The 24,452-nt window shown below is 43.2% G+C and overlaps 2 protein-coding genes across 2 annotated transcripts; both read right to left on the bottom strand.

Annotated features, from left to right (window-relative positions):
* On the bottom strand, positions 1-10,813 carry bnip3lb (BCL2 interacting protein 3 like b). The gene is made up of 6 exons (XM_053411336.1): positions 10,523-10,813; positions 6,194-6,425; positions 4,638-4,716; positions 3,665-3,768; positions 2,832-2,981; positions 1-1,874 (listed from the first exon to the last, which is right to left on the bottom strand). The coding sequence occupies exons 1-6, from the start codon at positions 10,578-10,580 to the stop codon at positions 1,826-1,828; spliced, it is 672 nt and encodes a 223-aa protein (XP_053267311.1). The 5' UTR covers positions 10,581-10,813; the 3' UTR covers positions 1-1,825.
* Positions 10,814-12,613: 1,800 nt separating this feature from the next.
* Positions 12,614-24,452, bottom strand: ppp2r2ab (protein phosphatase 2, regulatory subunit B, alpha b). The gene is made up of 10 exons (XM_053411520.1): positions 24,191-24,452; positions 22,245-22,313; positions 17,561-17,658; positions 17,164-17,329; positions 16,901-17,013; positions 15,761-15,938; positions 15,436-15,600; positions 15,155-15,324; positions 14,771-14,862; positions 12,614-14,292 (listed from the first exon to the last, which is right to left on the bottom strand). The coding sequence occupies exons 1-10, from the start codon at positions 24,195-24,197 to the stop codon at positions 14,013-14,015; spliced, it is 1,338 nt and encodes a 445-aa protein (XP_053267495.1). The 5' UTR covers positions 24,198-24,452; the 3' UTR covers positions 12,614-14,012.

Below are 24,452 nucleotides of genomic sequence, written 5' to 3'. Positions count from 1 at the left end.
TAGCTTCAGGTTACGTTTAATGACAAAATGTTTTATCTTTTTTTCATTGTTATGGGAAAAAGAAAATCAAAGCAAATGCATCATTACAAACACTAGTCTCTCTTCACCTTCACTTCCTATTCACATCAGGCCCTGCCATCAATCAGGGGTTTGTGATTTTCACACCTTATTTTTTTCTCAAAACGTGTCTCGGCTCCCGCTCTGTGCATTCACGAGCTCAGGAGAAACTAAAACTCACAACTCCAGATGCTGCACATGAAAAGAAACAAAACCCCCAAAAAGTGCAGTATCTCTGCGGCTGAAATGGAGAAGACGAGAGAAAGGTCACCGCCCCCAACACAGTCACTGCTGGTGGATAAAGGGCCTTTTATTAGAGATGGCCGCCCGCCTCGAGTCGGCCTGCAGGGTCACCACGTGTCACTATAACGCATCAGGCGGCTGTTGACGAGTCAGTTCTTACATCTCAAGCTTCCAGATCGAGTTCTGACAATGAACTAAACATGTTCCTTCAGCAGTCTGAGGTTTTGTCAGCATTTTTGTCTTCTCTTGAAACTTTGACAATAAAATGCTTGTTTATTTAAATAAGGGGACAAGGAAAAATGTCCATTTACAAACAGAATTTCGTCATGTTGAGCTTCACAACTGGAACTAAAATTTAAGTCAAAATAAATAATGCTCTATTATATTAATTACACCCTGGGTTAGGTCTCTCACAGGGTGCTGGTGGATTTCAGGACAAATCCAAATCAAATATTGTTTGAACCCGGTCTGGTCAATCGAGTCTGTCGTGTTTATCTCATGTTTTCAAACTTTGAGGGATCAAATCCTTTCTACTGATTTAAAATCTTAATGAAAAGAACACAGCTCTGTAATATCCAGCCTGACGTGGAGTAAAAGAACGACGGAGGCGAGCGGCTCGGACCAAACGTCTCACTTGAACAAGCGACTGAACCTCTTCTGGACCAAACATCTCCGTTACCCAAAAACCCAACCACACAATACTGTTAGTACACACACTGAGAGGGACACACACTGGATTCCAGTTTTTGTCACTTTGGCTGCAGAATCAAATCTATTTGAATTTCTGTCACAAAAAAAAAAGAAGTGTCATTTAAATCACTCTCTTCTAGAGCCGCCGACTACCCCCCCGCTCCAGTGCAAATTGATGAGCGCTCGTGGTTCGTGACGGCCACTGTGGTAACTCCACTTCATTCCAACTTCTCAATAAACCACCACTATTGTGTAATAAATACAAAAAGATAAGGCATTAATACCTTAAAAAGATGAACAAAATGGCTACTTTCAAAAAGGCGTGATCACATTTTCGGTTTGCCGAACTCTGAATTTGCTCAAACCCCTTTTTCTCGGGGTTCGAGCGTCCGGCGACTTGTGGCACAATCTGTGGTCAGTCCTGAATCTGGAAGATCCTCCCTCGCTGTCAGATGATCGATGGGTCAGCGTGTGTCGTGGAAGAGTTTGATAAAATGCTGCGAACCCTCCCTGGAAACCCACCCTGTTAAAAACATCTGAACACGGGAAATACGACCTTATTCATTCATTGAAAAGCTTATACAAATGGTTGAAGGATATAAAGGAGGAGGGGGAGGGGGGCAGAGGAGGGAGGGGGTATTCAGAGTCAGAGAACAGCCGAAGAAGGGCGGGGAGGGAGGGATCATGTCATATCTCGGGGAGGAGGAGGGGGAGCAGGCGGGACAGAGGGAGGAGAGACGGGCGTTCGTTCTTTTCACGACAGCAAAACTTTCTCCCCCCCCGAAAAAAAACAATCTCATGGCCACTTGTCAGGCACTTCTCTTCAGTCGGAGCCTCAGAAGGAGCCGGCCGGGGGCGTGGTCAACCTCTTTCCAATGTAGACTCTGAAAGAAACACACACAAGCTTAGAATCAGCCCGGTTAGAATCGAATCCTCCTGTGGAAAAACAAGGTATGTGAAGTATTTCCTCTTCTGGTTACAGTCATGACTCTGTCTTCACCTTTCAATTCAGTCACTGAAAATAACGTCGAGCCACTGGTTTTCCAAACCGCTGACTTTCTGACTGGTTTCCTGACATTGCTGTGTAACCATAGAAGCCTGAGCTGGGCCAGCAGGGATGTTATGACTGGTCTGTTAACGACTCGCTCGGCAAACAACCTCACGTCCAGGAAAACGCTGCCGTCTCCTGTTTCACTGATGTGACATTATCTGACTGAGGAGCCGGGACTGTTGTAAAGTGTGTTATCACAGAACAGCGGCAGCTCCTGGGAGAGTCGGTGCTCGCTGCGAGACGTCAGGTGAGAAGACGTGCAGACGAGTGGACGTGCAGCTGCTCAGACAGTTTGTCAGACGAGGACACTGCCAACGTGTCTGCAGCTCTACAGCTCCCCCTGCTGGGGATTATCATCAACTGGGAAATATTTGAAATGATGTTAAATAAAATATCCCTGATTTATAAAACTATGGTTAACTGTTGACAGGAGAAAATCCAAAGCTCATGTTATCAATAGTCAAACCTTTAAGAAAATTCAAATCAAGAATTCTTGTCTTTAGGGCAGTTTACTGTGTATTATTATTTCCAAAAACGAGTATTTTTAATATTTCTGCATGAAAACAGAAACTACATAATATAAAAATATCTTTTTCCATTTTCACCCAAGACTCACAGACCTGAACCATTAGAAAACCCCACTTAAACCAGGATTAGAACAGAGAACCTTCTTGCTATGAGGCCACAGTGCTAACCACTGGACCAGCGTGTTGTTTCTCATTCATTGCTCTAAACTGGAAATCTCTTCATTAATCCTCCGTCATAGTGACAGTCTACGTCTGTGTCTTACCCCAGCCCCAGAGCGAGGATGTGTGATAGCAGCAGCGAGGGGATGAAGACTTTGAGGAACTCGGCAGAGAAGACGCCTCCTTTCTTCATGGCCCCGGTCTTCCTCATGCTGAGCGTGACTGAGCGGCGAGGATGACGGAAGTGAAACTCCCTGTAGATAAAACACACATTAAGACATTTTAGACACAGCACAAGTCCAACTGACGACAACACACACACACAAATACACATGTTAGTCAAGGTAAACACATCTCAGCAGTAAACAGGTGTCAGGTCATGTTTCATCCTTGAGCAGCACAGAGGACTGATGTTGATGTTGTAAACTGACAAACAAACACACACTGGACCATGTAGCGGCTCTTTGTTAACTGGCCTGAAGAAGTTTTATATAACAACAGAGTCTGGGTGAAGAGTCTCAAGGCTATGACGTCATTTCACTAGGAAACATTTGCGAATGCGCCTCAAGGGAAAGATTTCATCAGTTTTTAAATGAAATGGAACCGTTGGATTTTGTCAAGAACAAAATGATCTCAACCAGATGAATGTGAAAAACATTTCCCCCTGATTTTTGTGATATAAAAGCCATATTTTGTCAATTAAATTAGTTTAAACTCTTCAACAAGTCATATCAGAGTTTCAAAGACAACTCCTGCCAGCTGCCTTAATATTTCAGCGTTAGACCAGCTTTATTTTATTCTATTACCATAATGACCATAATGACCATAATGACCATAATGACAAAATGACTGACCACATCCACAGGACAAACAAGCATACGTGTGTGTTCAGTTGCCACGGACATTTGCTGATGTTGTTGACCGAGCTGGGACTTACTTGGGGGGGTTGTTCTCCGGTCGACTGGACCAATCCGGGACCCAATCTGCATCCTTCATCAGGATGTCCATGTCCCTCTCCTTGTCCGAGACGTCCTCTTCTGACTGATGAGACACACACACACACACACACCTGGTTTAGAGACCTTGGCTCAGAGTAGATGTCTCTGAAGACAAATCTTTCAGCACAAATAAGACTGCACAGTATGTTTGTTGTTTTTTCTAAAAGAACCACAAGTAAACAAGTTTTGTTTTGTTCCAGCCCTGACAAAGATCAGAAGAGAAAAGAAACTGTGAAGAAGAAGAAGAGTGAAAGTCTGGAGAACAGCTGGCAGATCATTTCCATATATTTTGGAGCTGCCAAGCCATTCAGCCATACTGGCAGGTGGTAATACAAGTTACTTTTCTACAGTTTATTTGGGCAATATCGCAGCTCATCTACTGGTGCAAGACAAATATTTGTTAAAGATATTATTAGCAGCCAGCAAGAAACATGAAACACAAAAATGGCTACAGGCCGAACCCCCAACAGAGACTGACTGGATAGATATTGTAACTGATATTCAAAATTAGGAGAGAATGACTTTTTCGCTGAATCTACAGTTTGATACATTTTTGCAGTATTTGGGAAAATGGATTGTGTTTGTTACCTCACAGGATCATCACCGATCTGTTACTGTGTGAATTGACATTTATTTCCATCAGTGTATAAAATGTATAGGTGACCAACTTTTTGTTCCTTGTATGTATGTATGTTTCATTGTATCTTTGTTTCTTTAAAAATAAAGAATAAAAAAGAAAAAGAAGAGTGAAAGTGACGACACAGGATGGACAGAAGAGGCTCAATGGCCATCACCATAGAAGCTGAAGGCAGGCAGCAGCTGTCATTCAGGTGAACACACACAAACCACTTCAGCGCCAGTAGAGAGGGCTGCTATGGCATCAGGCTGATGGAGAGCCCGGGAGGCGCTTACTTGGCTGTCTCTCCTGCTGGTCACGTCCACGTCGAAGATGATCTGTCCATCGTCCTGGGGACTGTGAGGTCGCGGCGGGCTGTGGGGGGGGGGGGAAGACTCGTTATCATGGAGCCTGAAATTCTAAAAGCTTTTACACACCGAGAGGAGATAGAATGACACATGTACAACACGGTCACAAGGCAGAACAACTTCAAAACGTACAAGTGTTAAAAACGACTTCAATCCCAGTGTACACAGGATATGACACGTCAGGCAACCATAGCAGCAGTAGCTTAAGTGCTGAGTGGAAGCCATTAAGGTTTAATGAAGAACTAAAAACCCATTAACACTGTTTGGAAGTGCACGGGGGTGTTGGGATATAGAAAGAACACATTTACACTTTTATCTCATTGTGTTTCAGCTTAATGCAAAAAATCTATCTACACTCAGTGACTCACAATGACAGATTTTAAGATAATTAGCAGACGCAAACACAACATTCAGACCCGGCAGCAATTACCACCTTTTGTTTTGTTGTGTTCGATGAAACAAACCTGTATTTGTGCTTTTTGCCATTTTCTCTGCCGGCAGATCCCCTCCCACTCCCACTTCTCCTCCTCGTCTGATTTTCATATTAAACTTATCGGATTTGATCTTTCATTTCCTTATGAATAAATAAATTGAAAATCCAAGACACAGCAGGAAGAAACTGTTCTAAAAAAGTATTAAAAAACGACGCAGTGCAGGTTTTTGTTTTGCATCATGTACACACGAGCACATGATGCGACCCGAAGAGTGAGGATTATTAAAGGGGAGGGGCGCTTGGACGGAAGACATCCGTTTATTTACAGAAGCCGACTCGACTCCTGACTCAACATGTCGGGGGTGTAATTATGACAGAGGAGCTTCTGTTGGGTTGTGAGGTGATTTCACTTTTCCACCAGATTGCTGAGGAAAGCTGAGGATTTTTGAAGAGTCAAGTCCAACATTAAATATCTCTCGTTTTCTGTTACAGTTACACCAGTGAGCTTTTACCGGGTTGTTATGAGCCTCCACACTGGAGAAAGCTGCTTCACTATTTAAATAAAAAAAAGTGATTCTATTTAATGCCTTTTAGTAAAGTTACTTCTTTTTGGACCATCGCTCCATCCCTGCAGTTAGAGGAGCAGTTTGAGACTCTTGCACTAAACATCAAACATCCTCACATCACATCCAGGGTTAGAATTAAGTGATTTTGTTTCGTCTTCAGCTCTAAACTCCACCGTGCTGTGTTGTCTAAAACCAGGCTGCCCTTAACCTAGTGAAAGTGGAGAAGAACATTACACAAGTACCAACTTCCCCATTTAGCCTTATCGTCCGCAGCTGTAAACACAAAGTCATGAACCCCAAAAACTCATGACTTGTCATTTCACTTTTTTACTGTGGTGGAAATTCCTGTGTCTTCATCTGGATTCACAATATCAACTGTTTTTGTGTTGATTACTTAGTCTCATTACAATAGCTACTAACTAAAAAGCTCCAGGGAAATTTATCTTCAGATTTGTGTTTTGTTTTGAACGTTTTCTTTGCGTTACCTGTCACACGAGGAGTTGCTGCGGCTCGACTCGTGCTGGGCGTCCAACAGGATTTTCTCCATGTCTCCGTTGTGGATCGAGGACGAGGACGGGACGTGCTCCAGCCCCCCCACCATGGCCTCCTCTTCCTCCACCTCTGGAAGGGGCAGCAGGGCCGGGGCCAGGCCGCCTGTGGAGGACGACTGGGCCAAGCTAGCCGCAACTCTGTTCATCTCCAGCTCCACCCAGGACCCTGGTGGTGCAAATCAGACAAACACTTTAGCTTCAATAACTCACCACTGTGTGTGCAAAGGCGGAAATGATACCATGGAAGATAAATGTTACCAGGTTTTAATTATTTTCACTCATATAAACACAATTTATTATTTTTACCTCTGCCAAGGAGGTTATATTTCACCCATTTGGCTTAATCATGGCAATTATGCATTATTTCCATTTTGAGGGAAATAATTAGCCTTATTGAATGTATGTTGAACAACTAGACTGCTCTATGTTACAACATAGAAATCATCAAGCTGTTTATGGCTTTGTGAAGAGATCCCCAGTGTCTGAATACAAGTGTCAGCGTTACCTGATAAGACGGAGCCAGCGATAAGTCAGAGCAATAAACCAATGAGCCAATATCCTGTTCAGGGCGAGACCTTATATGTACACATAGAAGACCCAGATGAAGATGTTCACTTGGAAAGATTATAAGATTTTGAGAGATTTTGGTGACAAGAGCCAACTGGTGTTAGTGTACTGTAAACAAAAACACTGAAGCGGAAATTATACTCAATGTCCTGCCTCCTGCGGGGACAGACTCGGGATAATGGCTGCATTAGGCAAAACTTTCATAATTTTCACAAAGGGGTCGTTTTCTGACAGAACTCTGAATTATCAACGAGAGGAAAGAAGCGATAGTTTGAGCATTTTTCATAAACGGAGGATTAATGTTGGCTCTTTAAAATTGCTAGTGTCCTGCTGAGCCAGAATACATAAAACATCAGTGTGAGAACTGGCACAGCTAACTGGATCTACAGGGATCGTTCATGTTAACTGTGCTGTTCCTGCTATGACATGTCAGAGTATCCAGCACTCCCAACACAGCAGAGGAGTCTTTACTCAAAACCTGAAGAATAATGGGGGATGAGAAAAGAGGTCATAATGATTTTCTCATCTTTCACAGTGTGGTGACAACAAGGCCGACAGCAGGAGAAGTCCAAGAGGTTTATGAGTGAGGCACTGTTTACTGCTGTGTGATGAAAGGGCAGTAAATGCCTGGCCGTGTACGTGCCCAGGCTCCATGTAGCTCCCGACTGTGATATGTGACGCTGTCCCTGTTTGTACATGAGCTCCTGCGTGCACTGGTCGCTGAGGAGTCACCGCTGGGTTACAAATACATAAAGGAAGGGCAGGTTAACGAGGGCAAGAAATCTGAGACGCAGGGGAAGGAAGTGCTTTGATTGTCGTCATCATGTCCCTTTAAAAAAAAAAAAACCAAACACTTTCTCCTGCTGTCTTCACAAGCATTAAAAACCTCCAGAGCAGGTCACATGACCCCATCATAACAGTATGTAAACACCGCGTTCACAGGAGCTTTCAGGGCGACTGCATTTCACACGTCAGGTCAACAGGCCAACCACCCGAGGCGGTGTACCCCTCCCCCCCCACAAACAGGCCTCGACTCAGCACTTGCACTCATCCTGCGGATTACACGGCGGACAGCGAGCCAAGCTGCTGTCCACATCCCATTGTCTCCGCTCCGTGGACTAAAACAACGTTGCCATAGAGCCAACGCTTGTGAACACAGTGGCCGCGGAGCCGCTGTCAGCTGCTGGGTGGGTTCAGAGGAGGCAGACATCGTGTGACCTCTCTGATCCACGGATGCTCGGGCTCGGGCGCAAGGGACAAAGGCCGCTCCCGGCCTGAGGATCCCAGGTATTAAAAAACAAATATTTATGACTCTGGAATGGGAGCTCTAGGAAAATCCAAAAATAAAGAGGTCTCAGATAACAACAGTGGAGTGCATTGGTACTCTGAACAGTGACGCTGCTTCTGATAAGTGAAGGGTCTTATTGTCCCTAAGACTGCATCTCAGGATGTACTGTTCACTGTCGCAGCAACACCAACAACAACAACATCAGCTGTTTATTGCATCATTTGTCAGTTTAAATTATTCTGGATTAGTTGACTAAAGATGGTGTTGGGTTAATGTGGTAGCAGAGGATTATGGGGCCCATGACAGGTTTAAAAGGCTGATCCTTCTGTGGTGTTTACAGGGTGTCTCCAGTAAGAGCTCTGTATTATGAAGCTAGTTCAACATAACCAGGATAACTTTTTTATTATCTGGCTTCACTGAGATTAACGTTGGCCGTCCTGGACGCCCTGTATCATAATACTGGTTCAACTGGCTCACTTTTATCTCTGGGCTTTTCCTATCTGGCTACAAGTGCGACCCTGTGGAGGAGCTGGAGTCTGTAACTACAAGGGAACATCGTCAGGACCATGAATAAAGTATCTAACATGATATGATGAGAAGGAAGAAGACGATAGCTGAAAGTTTACTTTTAATAAATATATAATAAGGATTTGCTGTGAATAAATACAAAGATTGTACTGGGTTTCCTACTGAGTTGGTATCTTTGCTCGTTTTCTGATGATGAACACTGTTATGAACATGTGATGCAGATAAAAAGTTCATGTCAGAGTGTTTCTGCTGCCACAGCAGAGAGAAGTAGCCGATGTCTGAGGAGGCCAATATGACTCAAATCATTATAACTTTTATATTATGTATCTATGAGTGCGATAAATTCTCTCATCGTTTGTTAGAAGTCGTTTGAAAAGCAGAGTGGACACATTGAAAGTGTGCAGCAGCAAACTGATTAAACTGTTCTATAAGAATATCCCCTTCTCCTTATTAGTTGTCACCTTATTGTAAACTATTTTGTCCGTGTCAGAATCCAGTGGGAATTATAAGTCAAGTTTTCCAGTGATCTGATTGGCCACTAGTTGGGCTGATGACATTATGATCTGATCCTATGAATGTGAACCAGCAGCCGGGGTTTAGCCTGATGTTACCTCGCTCGCCCCAAACCCTGGGGAGGCCTTGGGTTTTCTGAGATGTGGTGTTTTAAACTCCAGCTTTCACTGTTCCAAGATACACAACAGGAACAGCAGAACTAGAAACAAAGACAAAACTGTCTCACAAAACTGTATCTCATGAAGGCCATACTTGCTGGGGAAGTAGCAGGAGGCAGATACAGCCTAAAGTACTGGTAAATGTATAAATGACATTTATAATACAGGGCAGAACATAAAGGATAAAAGAATGACTATCCTCTATTAAAAACTGGGTCACTAAAATACATTGGTGTCTGGAAAGTATGATTCCCGTCCAGGTTGCTCTTTAATACTTTCCCCTCACACTCTGCACGTCTGAAACGTCTGTCCTCTGGTCACCGGGGCCATAAATAGCACACTGAGTCACGGCCCCCCATAGTGTGGTAAAGTTAAACCCGACCAGTCAGTGCAGCCGGGTAATAAACAGGCCTTTGTTTATGTCCCTGTGGAATATGTAAGCTGAGGTCTTGTGTTCATATACGAGGTGAAACATTTCCACATACATTCAATGAGGCTGTGTGTGTACAATGCTGTCAGCTAAAGGCTAAATCAATCTGTCAGCTATTTAACAATTGACACGTATCTACTTTTAAATGGATTATCTCCCCCATGAATCCTGTGTTTACTTATATTTGATTCAAGAACTCTATTTGTTTTTGATATTTAATTTGCTTACTTTTATATATATTCTTATAATATAGCTGCTCATGCTACTATTTGTATAGTTTTCTTAGTAAATCTATATAACAGGTACATTTTGAGGAGGATGACACTTTGAAAACAGTTTTAATATAATATACTATGCAATAAAGCTCTAAATGGGTGTTTAAACTTCAAATATCTTCCCTGCTCTCGTGTTTAAAGATATATAATTGTCTGTTAAACACTTTAACTTCGTGTTAACTGAAAACGTCCCCATTTTCCCAGTTTTGTCCATTTCTTCCATCCCCTTGTTGACGAACCTTAGACCCACCTCCACCCTTCCGCGTAAGCCTCTGATTGGCTGCCGCGCCTGTCAGTCCAGCGTATCGAAACACTATTGGTGCTCCCACTGTCAATAAACACGGAACATAGCGTTCTCGCTGCTCCTCCACAAAACACAAGCACGGGATTCAAAACCTCCTTTAATACCAATAAAAGCATCGATAGCACCCCGCGGCAGACACGGACACGCACGGCCCGCAGACCCCCGCAGCGCTGGAGCGGCTCGGCGGGCGGGGAGCTTACCGTTCAGCCCGGAGTCTCCGCTGCTGTCTGCGGGAGGAGCGCTAGCGGCGTCGGACATCGTCTGGTTGTTGCAGGAGCGGCTCAGAAAAAACAATGCGCGAGCCTCCGTGTCTGCTGCGCAAGTTCAGTGCTGCGGGTCGAGCGACCGAGCCCCGAGTGTCCCCCCCGAGCGGCCGAGGAAAGAGAGGCACGAAGAGGAGGAGGAAGGAGGTGAAGAAGAAGAAGCTAATGCTAATGCTACAGCGCTGCAGCCACTGCTCTCCGTCCGTGCGCTGGCGCGTCTCTGCGGGAGGAAGCAGCGCGCGGCGCTCCTAGCACGGGCACCGGAGCGGCCTGATGACGTCAGAGGGGGAGGGGGAGAGAGAGAGAGAGATAGGAAGAAAGAAAGTGAGAGGGGGGAATAAGAGAGGGAGGAAGATAGAGAGAGGGGGTGGGGGGGAGGGATAAGGAGACGGAGAGGAAGACGATAGTGTCCGAGAGGGAGAAGAAGAGACAGACAGAGAGGGAGAAAGTCAGAGAGAGGAGGAAAGAGAGAGAGAGAGAGAGAGAGAGAGTGGTGTGGTGGGGAGATCGTGCAAGAGAGGGAGGAGAGAGAGAATATATATATATAGTGTAAAACTGATCATAACATTGAAATCGATTGTAAATATAATTTGATATATTTTTGACCCGATAAACACAAACCTTCTGATTCGATTTGGTAAATTTTACTCACATAAGTTCAGAGAAACTTAATTTACTCCAACTTCACGTTTTTTTATATGAATTTATATCAAAACAATCAAACTTATAAACAAAAAGTAATAAAACAGTCAACATGTAAACTGATATTTCATTTTCATAATCGCCTACAAAGGAAATCTATCCATTTGTTTTTAAAACTTTATTTCATTATTTATCTATTGACACGTTTGATTCTTCACTTGCAATGTTGAGGTTTTTCAATAAAGCATTTAAGAGGGAGTGTGAGAGCAAGAGACAGTTAGAGAGGAAGGGGGGGAATATGTAATGAGCTTAAAACAAAACTCCTCCAACACATGCGATGAAATGTATATAAGATCAGGATCTATTATCGATTGATTACAGACTGATATCAGTATTAGTGGTGACTCAGGGGAAGTAGGAGCACACACACACACACACACACACACAGGACCACGTCACTTCCATTCTGAGTCTTGAGCAACCGCACACAGAGCATGAAGTATTTCATTGCCCATGAGACAGATCAGGTTCAGATTCACAGCTGGAATCTTTCCTAAAGGCATTTTGTAGAACGTAAACAAAAGATTTTAAGATACACAACACGAGGGCCGAGTTGAGCACAGAGACTCACTGTTGGAACATGCTGCTGAATGAATGAATGACTATCACTTGCCAAATTCCTTTTTAAAAAAGGCACGATTCTATATATTCTAGATAAAGTACTAAACAGTTATGGACCCTTATTAAAATCTGGGTCAAAATACCCCAGTGACGGTAAGTTTCATTTCTTTCATGTATTTTATTTTAGCTATTTCTCTTGTTTATTTGCTCCAACTTTCGTTCATGTTAGATTTTGTATTGTATCATTTGCAGTCTCTGATATAAAAAAAAAAATCTTATCTTGGATGTTATCATTTATTTTTATTTGCCCTGTATGAGAAGCACTTTGTTACAGCTGTTTTGAAAGGAGCAATGTAAATAACTTTATCTATAGAGCACTTTTCAGCACATAAAAAAAAAAAAAGTGCTGCACAGAAGAAAGTACATAAATAACAATTGGAATAATAATAATAGAGATAAGACTGGCACCCTGAGTAAATTCAGGGATCTGCTTTTGACTTGGACTTAAAAGACGACGCTCTTTCCTCAGGCAATAATATTCAGAGCCTTGGGAACCCGATGGTAAAAGATCAGTTTGAGCTTCTGCATCTGAAGGTGTCCACATCTCTGATATCAGCTGTTTAGAGTGTAAACAAACATCTCCCCTCTTGATATTCTGACAACAGACCACTCAACCTTGACAAACACATTGTTTTGCGGTCAACACCTGTAACACAAAATGAGATGTTAACAACGATTGAATCCCAACGACCATCAAGCAATCACAAGAATGCAAAAAGTAGTTTATTATCTTCACTGTCATAGAATAAAATTGTAGTTATACATTACTAGAGGCATCGATTTAGTCTGAACTCTCCACATTTTAATTTTTAAATACGGCGTGGTGACATCAACTGCTGCAAATCCAAGTGCAACGCGTTGCACCATCACATACAGTACAGGAGCAGTAATAATGCCTGCAGTCGTTTTTTGAGCAAACACTCTTACGTGACTTAATGCCTCAAATAATGTCTTCTTTTTTAAACTGCAGTCTTTACAACACAGACAAGTACTTTAGTTGGTGCGGTAATTAAGTCCAGTGTCAAATCAAAAAAAAGAAAAGAGTTTTCCCTGTTGTGAAGCACGGTTTCAGAGCTGTGGTAACAACCATGGAAGGACAAACTTTTAAGATCACTCTGAAAAGATGTGAGGTCCAGCTTCCTTTCACAAAATAGGACGGAACAAATCTGGTGACTTTGCTTAAATATAAATATGACAATCATAATATTTATCTTTGAATAGGCTATCTCTTATACCTGACTACCGTGGAGTAGAAAACAAAAAGGAGGAAGAGGAACCGATGCACAGAGATGTCAAGACACAGAGCCAATCCGAAAAGGAAATGATAAGACTAATAAGACCCTCTCTTCTAGAGACTAGACCTATCTGGCCAGCCAGAGCCTCAAGCCGGGACAGTGGGTGAGATGACGCCTCACTGGACCGGGCTTTGAATCTGTGACAGTACGGAGGTGCTGCTCAAACTCCTGGAGGAGGCGACCGCCATTTCCTGATCAGCAAGTGTGTAACGAAAACTGTGAGTGTACTTATGTGACCGTTGAGATGAGACGTGAGAAGAGACTCAAAGAATACTATGACAGTATGACGGATGAATTAATAAAAAGGTGTATACACAAAAAAAAAAGAAACTGGCAATTTTTTTTCTTAGAAAAATAAACATTACAATGGCACAGGACAATAAGGGGACATACTAAATAAGTGTTTTTGATTTTCTATCAGGGCCATTGGGGGGAAGGGGAAAAGTTATAAAAATAAGTGTGTCTGTATTCAGAATTTTAAAGTAAATTAAACTGGTTTACCCATGATACCCCAGGGGAAGAAAAAGGGCAGGTGGGCTCGCAAAAAAAAAAAAAAAAAAAAAAAAAACCAAAAAGGAAAGAAATTGGCACAACATCACTTAAAGACAAGGCAGGTGTCACTCTGCCACGAAGAGGCCGATGATGGGCAAGAGCGAGGCTTCCTCTGTCCACATCTAGAACAAAGTGGCAGTCTGGGTCACCCAGTAGCAACGGACAGGGGTGCTGGTTATCGGCGTTACCGCAGATCACTCGGGATGAGGCTGCAGGTGGTACACGGGACATCATCCACGCCAGACCTCACCCTGTGGTTAGTTCACTTTATCCTGGAATATGTAGAGGTTGTTGGTCGTGGCCACTGCGATGATGTTGTCCTGCGGGTGCCAGGCCGTGTGGAGGATCTTCTTGTTGAAGTCCAAACTGTCCACGCTGATTTCATCCTTCTTGCGCTTGCCGCCGGCACACACCTTGCGGGGCTTAAGGACCTGCATGGGCTTGCTGTTTTCCCGGGACGCCTCCAAGGTCACGTCCCGCCTCTGGCCGCGGTCGAACATCCGGAAGAAGTTGTTGTATGAGCCGGTCATCACCACACTGATGGGGGGGATATGAGAAAGATGTGTAAGAGTTTAGCACCAGTTATCTTTGAGTATGTAACATCTCTGTAGTTTCAGAGAAAATCAGGGTAAGAGACTTAAAATTGACTTTCTTTACATGGACGACAATAATCCAACTATTGACCTGATTCTGAATAAGTTTATACAAGATGCTAATAGGAAGTTCTATTCATATTCTTGTTCACATGTTTCAGAGCATAAACTGACAACTCGTTTCTTCCAACATTCACAGCAAGAATTTTAAAACCTCAATCTGAATTCCTTTAAACAAGTACATGTGGATAATATATGACTGAATGCCATAAGTGGAATTTTCAGACAGTACAACAGGTTTAAAGAAGTGCATTAGTCAAACAAAAGAGGTTAAATTGAATATGCAGGAATCTGTGCAAAGACGAGCTCTACCAACATCAGGTTTCATGGTGTCATTCTCTCTACCTGCTGCATATCCTCACCTGTCATTTCCATTCCAGCAGCATTCAAACTTGTCAAAGATGCAGTCGTTCTCGTAGAGTGAGCATAACTTGCTCCTCAGGTACTCGTGAACCTGAAACCATCAGAGACAAAGGCTCGGATGAAATATGAATAATATGCAGGTTTATCAGAGTATGTCCATGTCTCATTTATCACAACAACAAAAAAAAAAAAGACTGGGCACGGCCCAATTTGATACGTTATGGTGCCACCTAGTGGTCACCATGTAGAATTGTAAGGAATGGTTAAGGGGAAAAACAAGGTGGCCTGTGCAGACAATAAGAAAACAATAAGAAAAAGCCGAAATAATTCTGAAACTCTGCAAAGCTGCTCATAACCTGTGTATTAAACTTGACAGCACTCACCTGATGGGTCTCCACTGGCCTGTTCTCCATGTTCAGGTCCCAGATCTTCACAGACAAGTAGTCTCTGGTCATCATGTAGCGTCCGTTGTGGCTAAACTTGACGTCAGAGATCGAGGATATGATCTCGGAGAAGAAGGAGCGATTGCTGGGATCCTCTGGCTCCTCGAACACTGGAGCAGAGAAGAGAGCATGTCACAAATACAACTAAGTAAGTGTTTTAAGTGAAACGTCTGTGTGAGAACCTCTTCGAGTCAATTTGTGATGATTAAAAAGATACTCACGTTTTGAGTGCTTGTCACAAAGTGCTGAAGCCCTCATGTCACACAGACGAATGGTTCCTTTGCTGCTGCTGTAGACGAAGGTGTTACACTGATGAGGATGGAACTCAGCCGCAGTGATCACCTCCGTCAGCTCCTCCATGTTGGCAGGTTTAATGTCAACAATATCTGAAGAGCACGGTTAAGACGAACAAACCTTTCCAAAGTTTAGAACATGGACTCCCCTGGTTTAACTATACGTGATAGACTGTGCAGTGGCATATAGTACCACTCACATATGTAAAACAAAGGTCAACAGACAAACATGTCTTCATGTATTTAAAGATACTGAAGCTGCGGTCAGTGATCTCGAGGTTCCAGAGGTTGATGCGGAGGTCGTCCGCAGACAGGTAGGTCTCCTCGTCGCTGTTGACTGAGATAGAGTTGATATGGTAGGTGTGGGCATTGGCAAACACCCTCCGTGGACTGGCCTCCACCATGAGGTCCATGGGTATTAAAACCGGTACCTGAGATGAGAACAGAGGACATGAGCTGAAATCCAGGCAAGACATTTAAAAGCTTGTGGCACATTTATTTTGTCTTCCAAAAAATCTATGCTAGTACAACATTTTTTGTACTAGCATAGATTGAGATTAGAGCTGTTCTGATATTGTAGTTGCCTCAGGTGCTGCAGAAAATGTCGGGTTGGGTATCAGTATACAACCGTTGATGTACCGATCCTATACCACGTCTTTAAAGTACACTGGTTCCAACCAGATAAAACTGAAATATTATTTCCCAGCAAATGATAGGCTCTAAAGTAAAGCGGTTTTGATGCGTTGCCGCTGGCAGAGGCTGTGTGCCATGGAAGTTATTTCCAATTGTGTAGTGTGAGCCAGAGCTGACATAAACGTCAACAATCTGGCAATATTTCAAGCTGGAAAGTCCCACAAGTAAAACGGCCGTATGCAAGACTTCCTTTTCAAAGGTTTGTTTATTCATCTTCTTTCTCAGTTGTCACATTCCAGCTAGATCATACAAAAGGTTATGTGTTGTATGTATTTGTTATTTTAAAGGGTTGAATCTGAGTCAGGTAGCAAAGAGCTGTTAAAATATGTTATAGGAGTTGTTGTTTTATATAAATACACTTGTATTGGATCAATTCTCGGTAATGGCAGATACGCAAAGTATTTGAGTATAGATCTTATACATCATACAAAGCTATTACCTGCGAGGATGCACTTTGACAGTTACTAGCCCCACACCTATGTTGCACCCACACATGCCGTTTCAGTAGCTCTGTCTGATGAGACTCCCTCTGATGAATCTATTAGTCATGTAAAGACGGTGCTTGACTAGTTTTGTCACACCCATTAGGGAAGGGAAGCTCAGACCCAAGTTTTAGTTCTAAAACTTTTGTGTTCTCTGTATAAACGGCTTTTCTTTTTTTTTTAACCGCTCCCAGGTTGTGTTGGATTAAAGTACTCACCCGCAGTGACGTTATAGTGTTTGGATCTTTGTAGCGTCCATCCTCCTCTTTGAGATTATAACCCTCTGGTCTCTTGTCTCGTTCACTGATTTTCCATAACTTAATTGTCTTATCTGAAAAAAGTGGAGTGAAAAAGAGGAAATTGCTCAGATAATATTTAATCATTTCCCCTAAGTGTTAAGAGATTTATTAAATTCTCCAGTATAAATGGTTTTATCTCACCTCTGTTAAACATCTGATTATGTGCCAAATAACTAACTCACCATTAGTTGACAACAGGAACTGAGCGGCGTTCTTCTGAGGAAGCCAGCGAATCTTGTTGATCTTCTCTTCAATTTCCAAACTCTTCAAGTAGTCGAACTCTGGCTCGTGGCTCTGGAAAGTGCTGTAAACATTGTATTCGCTCCGGAACTGAGGCTGACTCTTATTCTGTCAGGAGTCAGACAAAATATCAGAAATAAAAAAAAGTAGCTGATGTTAGACGAGAAGAGGACAGTTGGATGACTTTTGTAATAACTTTTTTAAATAATGCCAACAACTAAAGCATTTAACAGGCTGAGATCTAAAGCAGAATAGTCTCATGTGTTTTGTAAAACATCCTAATAACTGAATTGTTCCCAAAATATGTTGGAAAAAAAATCGATAAAAGATAAACTATACCTCTATTTCCTGCTGGAAGATCACGACGCGCCCACCCTTGTCTCCTGTGGCCAGCAGCTCCCCCGTGTGGTTAAACTCAACTGTGGAAATGATGTCCGCTGCAAAACAAACACAAACATGGAAGCTTACATCCGTAACAATGTCATTTTCAGATTGGGTGTACGGAAATAGAACAACCTCTTAACGATACAAAAGACAAACCCTAACTAACCCCGTTTTTTAACGGTCTGGGAATCAGAGCGCATGAGATGGATGAGTGTGTCGGCCGGAGACGAACTATGTAGAGCAGACGGGGAAGGATTACTAACCTAGTTTCTCTCTTTTCTCTCCCCATCCTCACTCTATTTCCCCCAGCACTAGTGTGCTGCTCTATACTGAAGCATGCTCTTTCTCCCTCAACACACACAAACACACACACTTAACCCTTTGTTGGCCAACGAAGCAGAAAGACAATGCTGCTAAAGGTTGTAGCAGGAGGTCTATGTGAACGTTGAGCTCCCTGCAGCTCAATGTAAGATCTAATACATGTGACCCAGTATTACGGCTACTTGAGGAGAGGACTGTTTACGGAGTTATTTGTTATTATCCATCAGCCTTCATTAACTGTATTACCACAACAGATCCTTTTATATTATAGTTAGAAAGTAACTATATAGAGCTGCTCCTGAGGAAACTGTAAGTGGGTGCAAGGACATGCTGCCTTTGCTAACTGCCCTCGGCGTGGATTGAACTCTGAACCTTCTGATTACAAAAGAGCAGTGTTAACCTACGAGTGACCATACACTCAATATATATGCTGTATCAGCAGGGGTGAGAATATAGTGTTTGGTTAGACCATTTTGAAAATAAAGAGTATTTGTAGAACATTTCAGACCGAAAAATCACACGTTTTGATCATGTTGGCATGACTGTGCACTGTAGAGTGAAAAAGCAGGCAACATTTTTACGTAAGTTTTTAGATGTAAACCATGTGCACCTATAGAAAGGACCACCCACCCTGACAAGAGCAACACAGTGCATCACAAGTTCAGACTTTAACTTGTGTCTCAAAAATGGAGGCTTCTCTTCAAACCAGTAGAAACATTTTTGGAAAAAAAATGTCGGATGGTGTATTCATGTGGTATCAGAATAAAAAGGAAAAAGGAATCAGTTCCCGAGGGGATCAATTTATGTGAAACCTTCTCGACTCCAAATTCCCACAAGAAAACAAAACTGTTTTGCAACAGTGGTCATATTAAAACCCCATCAGTCAGCATTCCAATTCTAGTCAGCACCCAGAAATAGTAAAACAATAAGTTATGGTTAGGGCTATTAGACTGTGGTGATCGGCTATAGTCGAATTTCCCCAACAGTTTGGTAATATTTTTTACATATAACAGGCTTCGAGTGTTTTGAGACATTCTTTTATGTAGAGCTGTTTGCGGCTCTTTAACTCGGTGTCACTCTCCCTTACTCAAACACTTTTACTTGTAAGTCATGGTCGCACAGGCCATAAGCCGCATTAGTAGAATACCTCCCATTTTCTGTGCTGTCAAAACAGCCATTAAGTTTTACCATCCTCACAGACAGCCAGACCAGGGCAGGCAGGGAGAGCTAGGTTTAACCCCGCTCTCTGTGTACCTGTCACTCAGGATCTGTTGTGCAGGGCAGTGAGCTGTGTGCGAGCTCACTGCACAATCACAACAATCATTAATCTAATTCCATGGGAAACGCTGACGATGCTGCTTTTCTTCACACAAGTTGCAGAAATTTTGGGCTCTTCAGATGTTAATGTATATCTAAGTTATGGCAAAAATCCCTACTTTGCTTTTACAGTTTAAAAATGAGATCAGATCAGGCTGCACAATGCATCATCCGTTTCGCCTGTTCAATACAATACAAGTTTAACAAGGTACAGCTACTCCCAGATAACGCTCCCTGTGACCGACAGTTATGAAACAGGGCAGACGACTCTCCACTTTGCAGAGCGCACACACATTCATATAGAGCGTGTGGGGGCGGCACTCATACAGAGTCTCCTTTTTGTGTCATATCTGTTTTAGGTACAAAAGAAAATGAATCCTGTAAATGTGAAATCATTTAAAAAGGCTAATATTAAAGAGTATCTACCAATGATAAAAAGAAACAAACAACAAGGAGAGAACAGAGAGGGAGTGCAGATGTAACATTAGTTATTAATGAGTAATGGCAGCCAGTATCTCTGCGTGAATGCTGCACGAATCAACAACGGTGTATGATTTTGTCTGTCACTCTGAAGAGGCATGTGTTAAGTGAGCGAAAACATACCAGAGCTCTGTAGAACATCATGAGCAGAACCACATTTTTGTTTTAGAGTAAAGCACGTTTTCATTCTTTAGATTCCAGCTTAGCATTTTAAAAACAGACTGTGCACGAGAGCTGGCGTGAGACAGAAATGTCTTTAAATTATTTAGGGATAGAAGACTGAAAGGTGCAGTTGGTAGCCTGGTTTCTAGGTTTTTACGGTAAGCATCGGCCCTCTAAAAGTATCCGAGAAGGCCAAGGTCTACTCCTCTCACACAGAGGCTTCAAGCTAGTGTTGGTTGCTGGAAGACGTCACTATGGCTGAGTCACAGGCTTGAGAGCTGCTGATTCCTGCATTAGCTGAGACGGTGAACATGAGGAGGATGAAGGGGAGCACCTGGGTCGAGCGGAACAGAGTAGGGAGAGAGGAGGCTCATGCTAACTCTCGTTTAATCTCCATGAATTTAATACAATTGATTTAAGATGCGAAATAATAACTGAAGATTTAGACTGAATGAATGTCTGATGAGTCATGATCAGGCTGAAACATAAAGTCATCAGGTGCAGCAAGTGTAAATCTTTTTGCATCTCTTGTGGTGCAGCCATCCAACCGCAATTTGACAGAAAGACCAAAAATAGCACTGTGCCTGAAGAACACACACACACACACACACTTCCACATTCATTTCAATGAGTCAACTGCTTTGGGACAGAGGGGCTGCTCCCATAGACGGCTCCAGCTAAAGCACAGAATTAATTCAACTGTCAACACACTGCACTGGCCAGTCAAGCATGTACTCACACGCTCAAGGTAAAATACCTAAAGTCGTGAATGGTTAAAGCATTCTGCTGATTCTACTGTTTACCTTGCAGTCATTGCGACAGAGGGAAAAAAAACTACTGCTGCTGCTGTGACAGCTCTGTACATATACTGTGTAATAGGAGTAAAAATGACTGGGTAGTGTCTGCCATGTTTGGATACAACAATCTGCATCACAAGCCACTTGGCCTGCGGCGGGCCCTGTTACCACATTTCCCTATTGTTGGGAAACCTGCACTGCACCATGAGCAACTGAGATGGGACTCAGTGATGTAGGTAAAGCAAATAGCGAATGCTCTTCACTGCAGCTCTTCCTCCAACCAACCCAATGTGGCTGCTACTAAATACATAAACAACCTGCCGTCAAGTCAAGGTTATATTTTCACTGTTCACACTTTCTGTACAATTTAAACTCATTGACAACAAGGCAACACTTTCTGCAGTGGAAATTATTTAATCAGCAACAGCACTAAGTGTTTGGCTTGTGTTATCGCTACTTTCACACAGGAATTATACCTACAACACAGCCAAGGATTAAGGTAGCAGGAGGCTGTCTGATAAAAATAAGGCGAGAGTGCAGGAGTGGAAGCAAAGTCACACAGGGGCCGCAAAATTTCTCAAATATTCAGACAGTAACCTTGATAAAAGCGGCCCTTCTGTGTTCCTCTTCATAAAAGAGCAGACAGAGACGTCAAAGCTGGATTATGGGTTGGGCGAGTCACAGTTAAGGTAAGGACTAGAGCTGCACAATATATCTCATCGCGATATCAACATACACGATATACGAATTGCAAAAGACTACTTGAATCGCAATAAATGGTGTTTTATGTACCATGCATTCACACTTTGCAGGTCAATATATTTGGCCAATCAGATGGAGCCCTGCTGCCCAAGATAATAAAGCAAAGATATTGAGATGTGCGTGTCCAGGTTTCTGCAAAGAGTATTGTGAGCTGCCTGCGTCACATTTGGTGCCGCCTCCCGGGACAAATTGAGATCTTTCTCTTTAGTTTAAACGTTGATTTGTTCAAATTGACGCCACAATATCAAAACGTATCATCACATAATGATCAATACTTTCCTTAAATGATCGATCAGCCCGTCCAGCTCATTCCCCTTCCTCTCTCACCAACACGCAGAGTCAGTGACTCACACAAAAACAGCCTCAATGGACATACGTAAAAACTCACACTGGGTAGAAACAGAATTTTTAAACCTAGACAACGTATGGAGCCTGAGAAGATGGCGGGACTCGGTTGGCATTGCGCAGCACAGGTGATAGTTAATTTTTGTTATGTCCAAACATGTAAGAAAAGCAGTATGACTAACACTGTATGCTTAAGCATTTGTTTATTTATCGCAAGTTATATCGTCATCTCAACATTCAACAATGTTATCACATATCAAGTGTTTTGCTAATATTGTGCAGTTCTAGTAAAGACGCATTATATTATTGAGCCACACCATGGAGTGTGCAGTACCGCTTGTCAACACAGTTAAATCATGTCATAACCTATAAAAGAAAAGAAGGAACTGCACTACTTTTTATTTCACAAATAACATTTCTCCCAGTTTCCCATTCACGTTTAAAATATAACATACCTTCAGCAACGTCATCATCAATGGCTCCTTTAACCTGAGAGAAGCACCACTGCATGTCACCTCCAGGTCCTGCAGATATATAAAAAAAGGAAAAAATACTGACTGATTGCACGTTTATTACAAATCATTAGCTGTAATTTGAAGCTTTCCAATGTTGCGGTTCGAAATGTTTCTTCTTCCCCCGTTATAACTAAGGCAGAGCATTAAAACTAATTAAACTGAGAACATGTTTGGACTTTCTTTACATGTACATGCAAGTATTTCAAGAGAAACACCTCCAGGGATAAATGAAATGTTGGAACCATAGTGAGATAACAGAGCTGTAGAGAATATTTGTGTGATCGTACTTGTGCACACATTCTCTCACAAGTTCTATTGATCTAATACAAATAATCAAGCTTTACATGCTAACCATAAACTGAATAAATGCATTGAGCGAATACCTGCAGAGCATTTTTACCGTCTCTTTAAATATGTGAGCCGGTGGTTTTCTTTCTAAGATAAAAGGTGGATGAAAAGCTATTAATAAATTATGATTTATCTGCAGATCATAGCGACAATCGGTGGATTCAGTCTCGAGGCTTCCTGCTTTTGAGCGAAGTTTAATGTTATGGTATGTCGATGTCGAACCTGTTGAGGCGAGTGATACGTGGTCATTGGCCTCGCAACATGTCATTGCTCAACCCCTTTTGAATTCCACACATTTGTGCACGTGATCATTTATGTTATTACACAATTTAAAAAAAAAAGGTGGTGTCACTAGTCAACAGCAATGGCTGCAGGTAGTGGAGCAGCTCTGCAGAATTACCAAGGACACGAATGACTCACCGTGGTTTCATCACACACCAGTTCTGAAAGGAATCATGGTTTTAAAACAAAAAGGTGTAGCCCCCCCCCCCCCACCCCACCCCTACAGTAATGACAGGCAAGAAAATGCATAAAGCAAACAGGTGTTGCAATATGGGATTCATGTCACCCGTGAGTTTCTGCAGGAGGATAATGTGCAATGGCTGAAGACCAGTGTCCCTTTCCCCGCCCAAAGGGAGTGAACGCGTTTTACTGAATATCTCACCAGTGACCTAATATTTCCATCAATCAATCAGAATTGAGACGAAGCCAATTGTGGTTTCTCTACATCCACAACTCGCGTATCAGCTGATGAATGAAACGTGAAACGCTCCGCGCGGCTAAACGAACCCATGACTATCCGGGTGCAATCTGCCGGGAGGGGTGCTTTCCCATTGAAGTGTATTAATATCTGCACGCGTCTCTTTCTCTGGAGTTTTCAGCCATTTCAGCCAGAAAAACTGCACATTACACGAACGAGGGGCTCGCTCCGCCTGCAGCAGGCCCGGGGAGCTAGCCTGCATGTGGGCAATGTCAAAGTTTGAGCTAGCGTTAGCTCGCCCGTCTTGTCAAGCCAGTCGTAGCCCCGTTTCAGAAATTTGTTCCCCGGGTAGAAGCTGTCGGGTTCCCCCTCTAGCTACACGTTTTATTCCCAAATCTTAGCAACGCTGGGGATGATTTAGATGAAAAGGCCATTGCCAATTTCGAGAATCAACCCCGAGAAGTTAGCAGCACTGTCACGGGTAGCTGTGTTTGGCTAGCGCAGGGCTAGCTTGAAGAGACTGGTCCCGGGCCGGCGGATCATGGTAAACAGCTAGCCGTGTGCTAGCAGCAGCTGGCTAGCTAGCTGGCTAGTTAGCTTTAGTCGGCAAAAAAAAAGAAACAGGCCAGATGGGCGACGGCACTGCAGCTTGCTAGCTAGCGTTAGCATGGGCTAAGTTTGGTTATGCTAAGTGCCGCTAGCTGAACTGACACTCGGCTGCTAGCGGAGCCTCGCAGCCGTCGGTGCAGACAAGTAGCCGGGGCGGAGGGAGGCTGTGGAGCCGGGCGGCCCCGCTGGTTCGGGGGGTTTTGTCCGAGCTGTGGTTCAAATGAATTACCTGCCATGACGAGACAGACACTGGAGCCTCCGTCAGTCACGATCCTGCTCCCACTCCCACGCGCTGGCTCGTGGGACAGGAACTTTCTCTTCCGCCGTGTGTTGGTTTGCACAAACCTGGCTGTGGTGCGCACAATTCACCGCAACACCGATGTTTTAATGAGGGAGGTTCTCCGGTGCTTCCCGCTCCTCTCTCTCTCCGTGTCTCTCTCTGACTCTCGCCTTCTCTCGCTCTCTCTCCGTCTCTCGCTCGCCCCCTCGCC

This window comes from Pleuronectes platessa, chromosome 19, assembly GCF_947347685.1.
Source record: "Pleuronectes platessa chromosome 19, fPlePla1.1, whole genome shotgun sequence".
Classification (NCBI taxonomy): Eukaryota; Metazoa; Chordata; class Actinopteri; order Pleuronectiformes; family Pleuronectidae; genus Pleuronectes; species Pleuronectes platessa.
The sequence above is the reverse complement of the archived record's forward strand: the minus strand, read 5'-3'. Positions and strand labels throughout refer to the sequence as shown.

Bases quoted from the DNA above. Each gene is read 5' to 3' on its own strand.
- bnip3lb (XM_053411336.1), bottom strand. From the start codon at position 10,580: ATGTCCGACGCCGCTAGCGCTCCTCCCGCAGACAGCAGCGGAGACTCC. The intron at 3,769-4,637 runs GTAAGCGCCTCC...GTGTCTCATCAG, and splicing joins CCAGCAGGAGAGACAGCCAA to TCAGAAGAGGACGTCTCGGA. The intron at 1,875-2,831 runs GTAAGACACAGA...TGTTTCTTTCAG, and splicing joins ATCCTCGCTCTGGGGCTGGG to AGTCTACATTGGAAAGAGGT.
- ppp2r2ab (XM_053411520.1), bottom strand. The intron at 17,330-17,560 runs GTATAGTTTATC...GACTCCTGACAG, and splicing joins TCTTCCAGCAGGAAATAGAG to AATAAGAGTCAGCCTCAGTT. The intron at 15,601-15,760 runs GTATCTTTAAAT...CGTGCTCTTCAG, and splicing joins GATCACTGACCGCAGCTTCA to ATATTGTTGACATTAAACCT.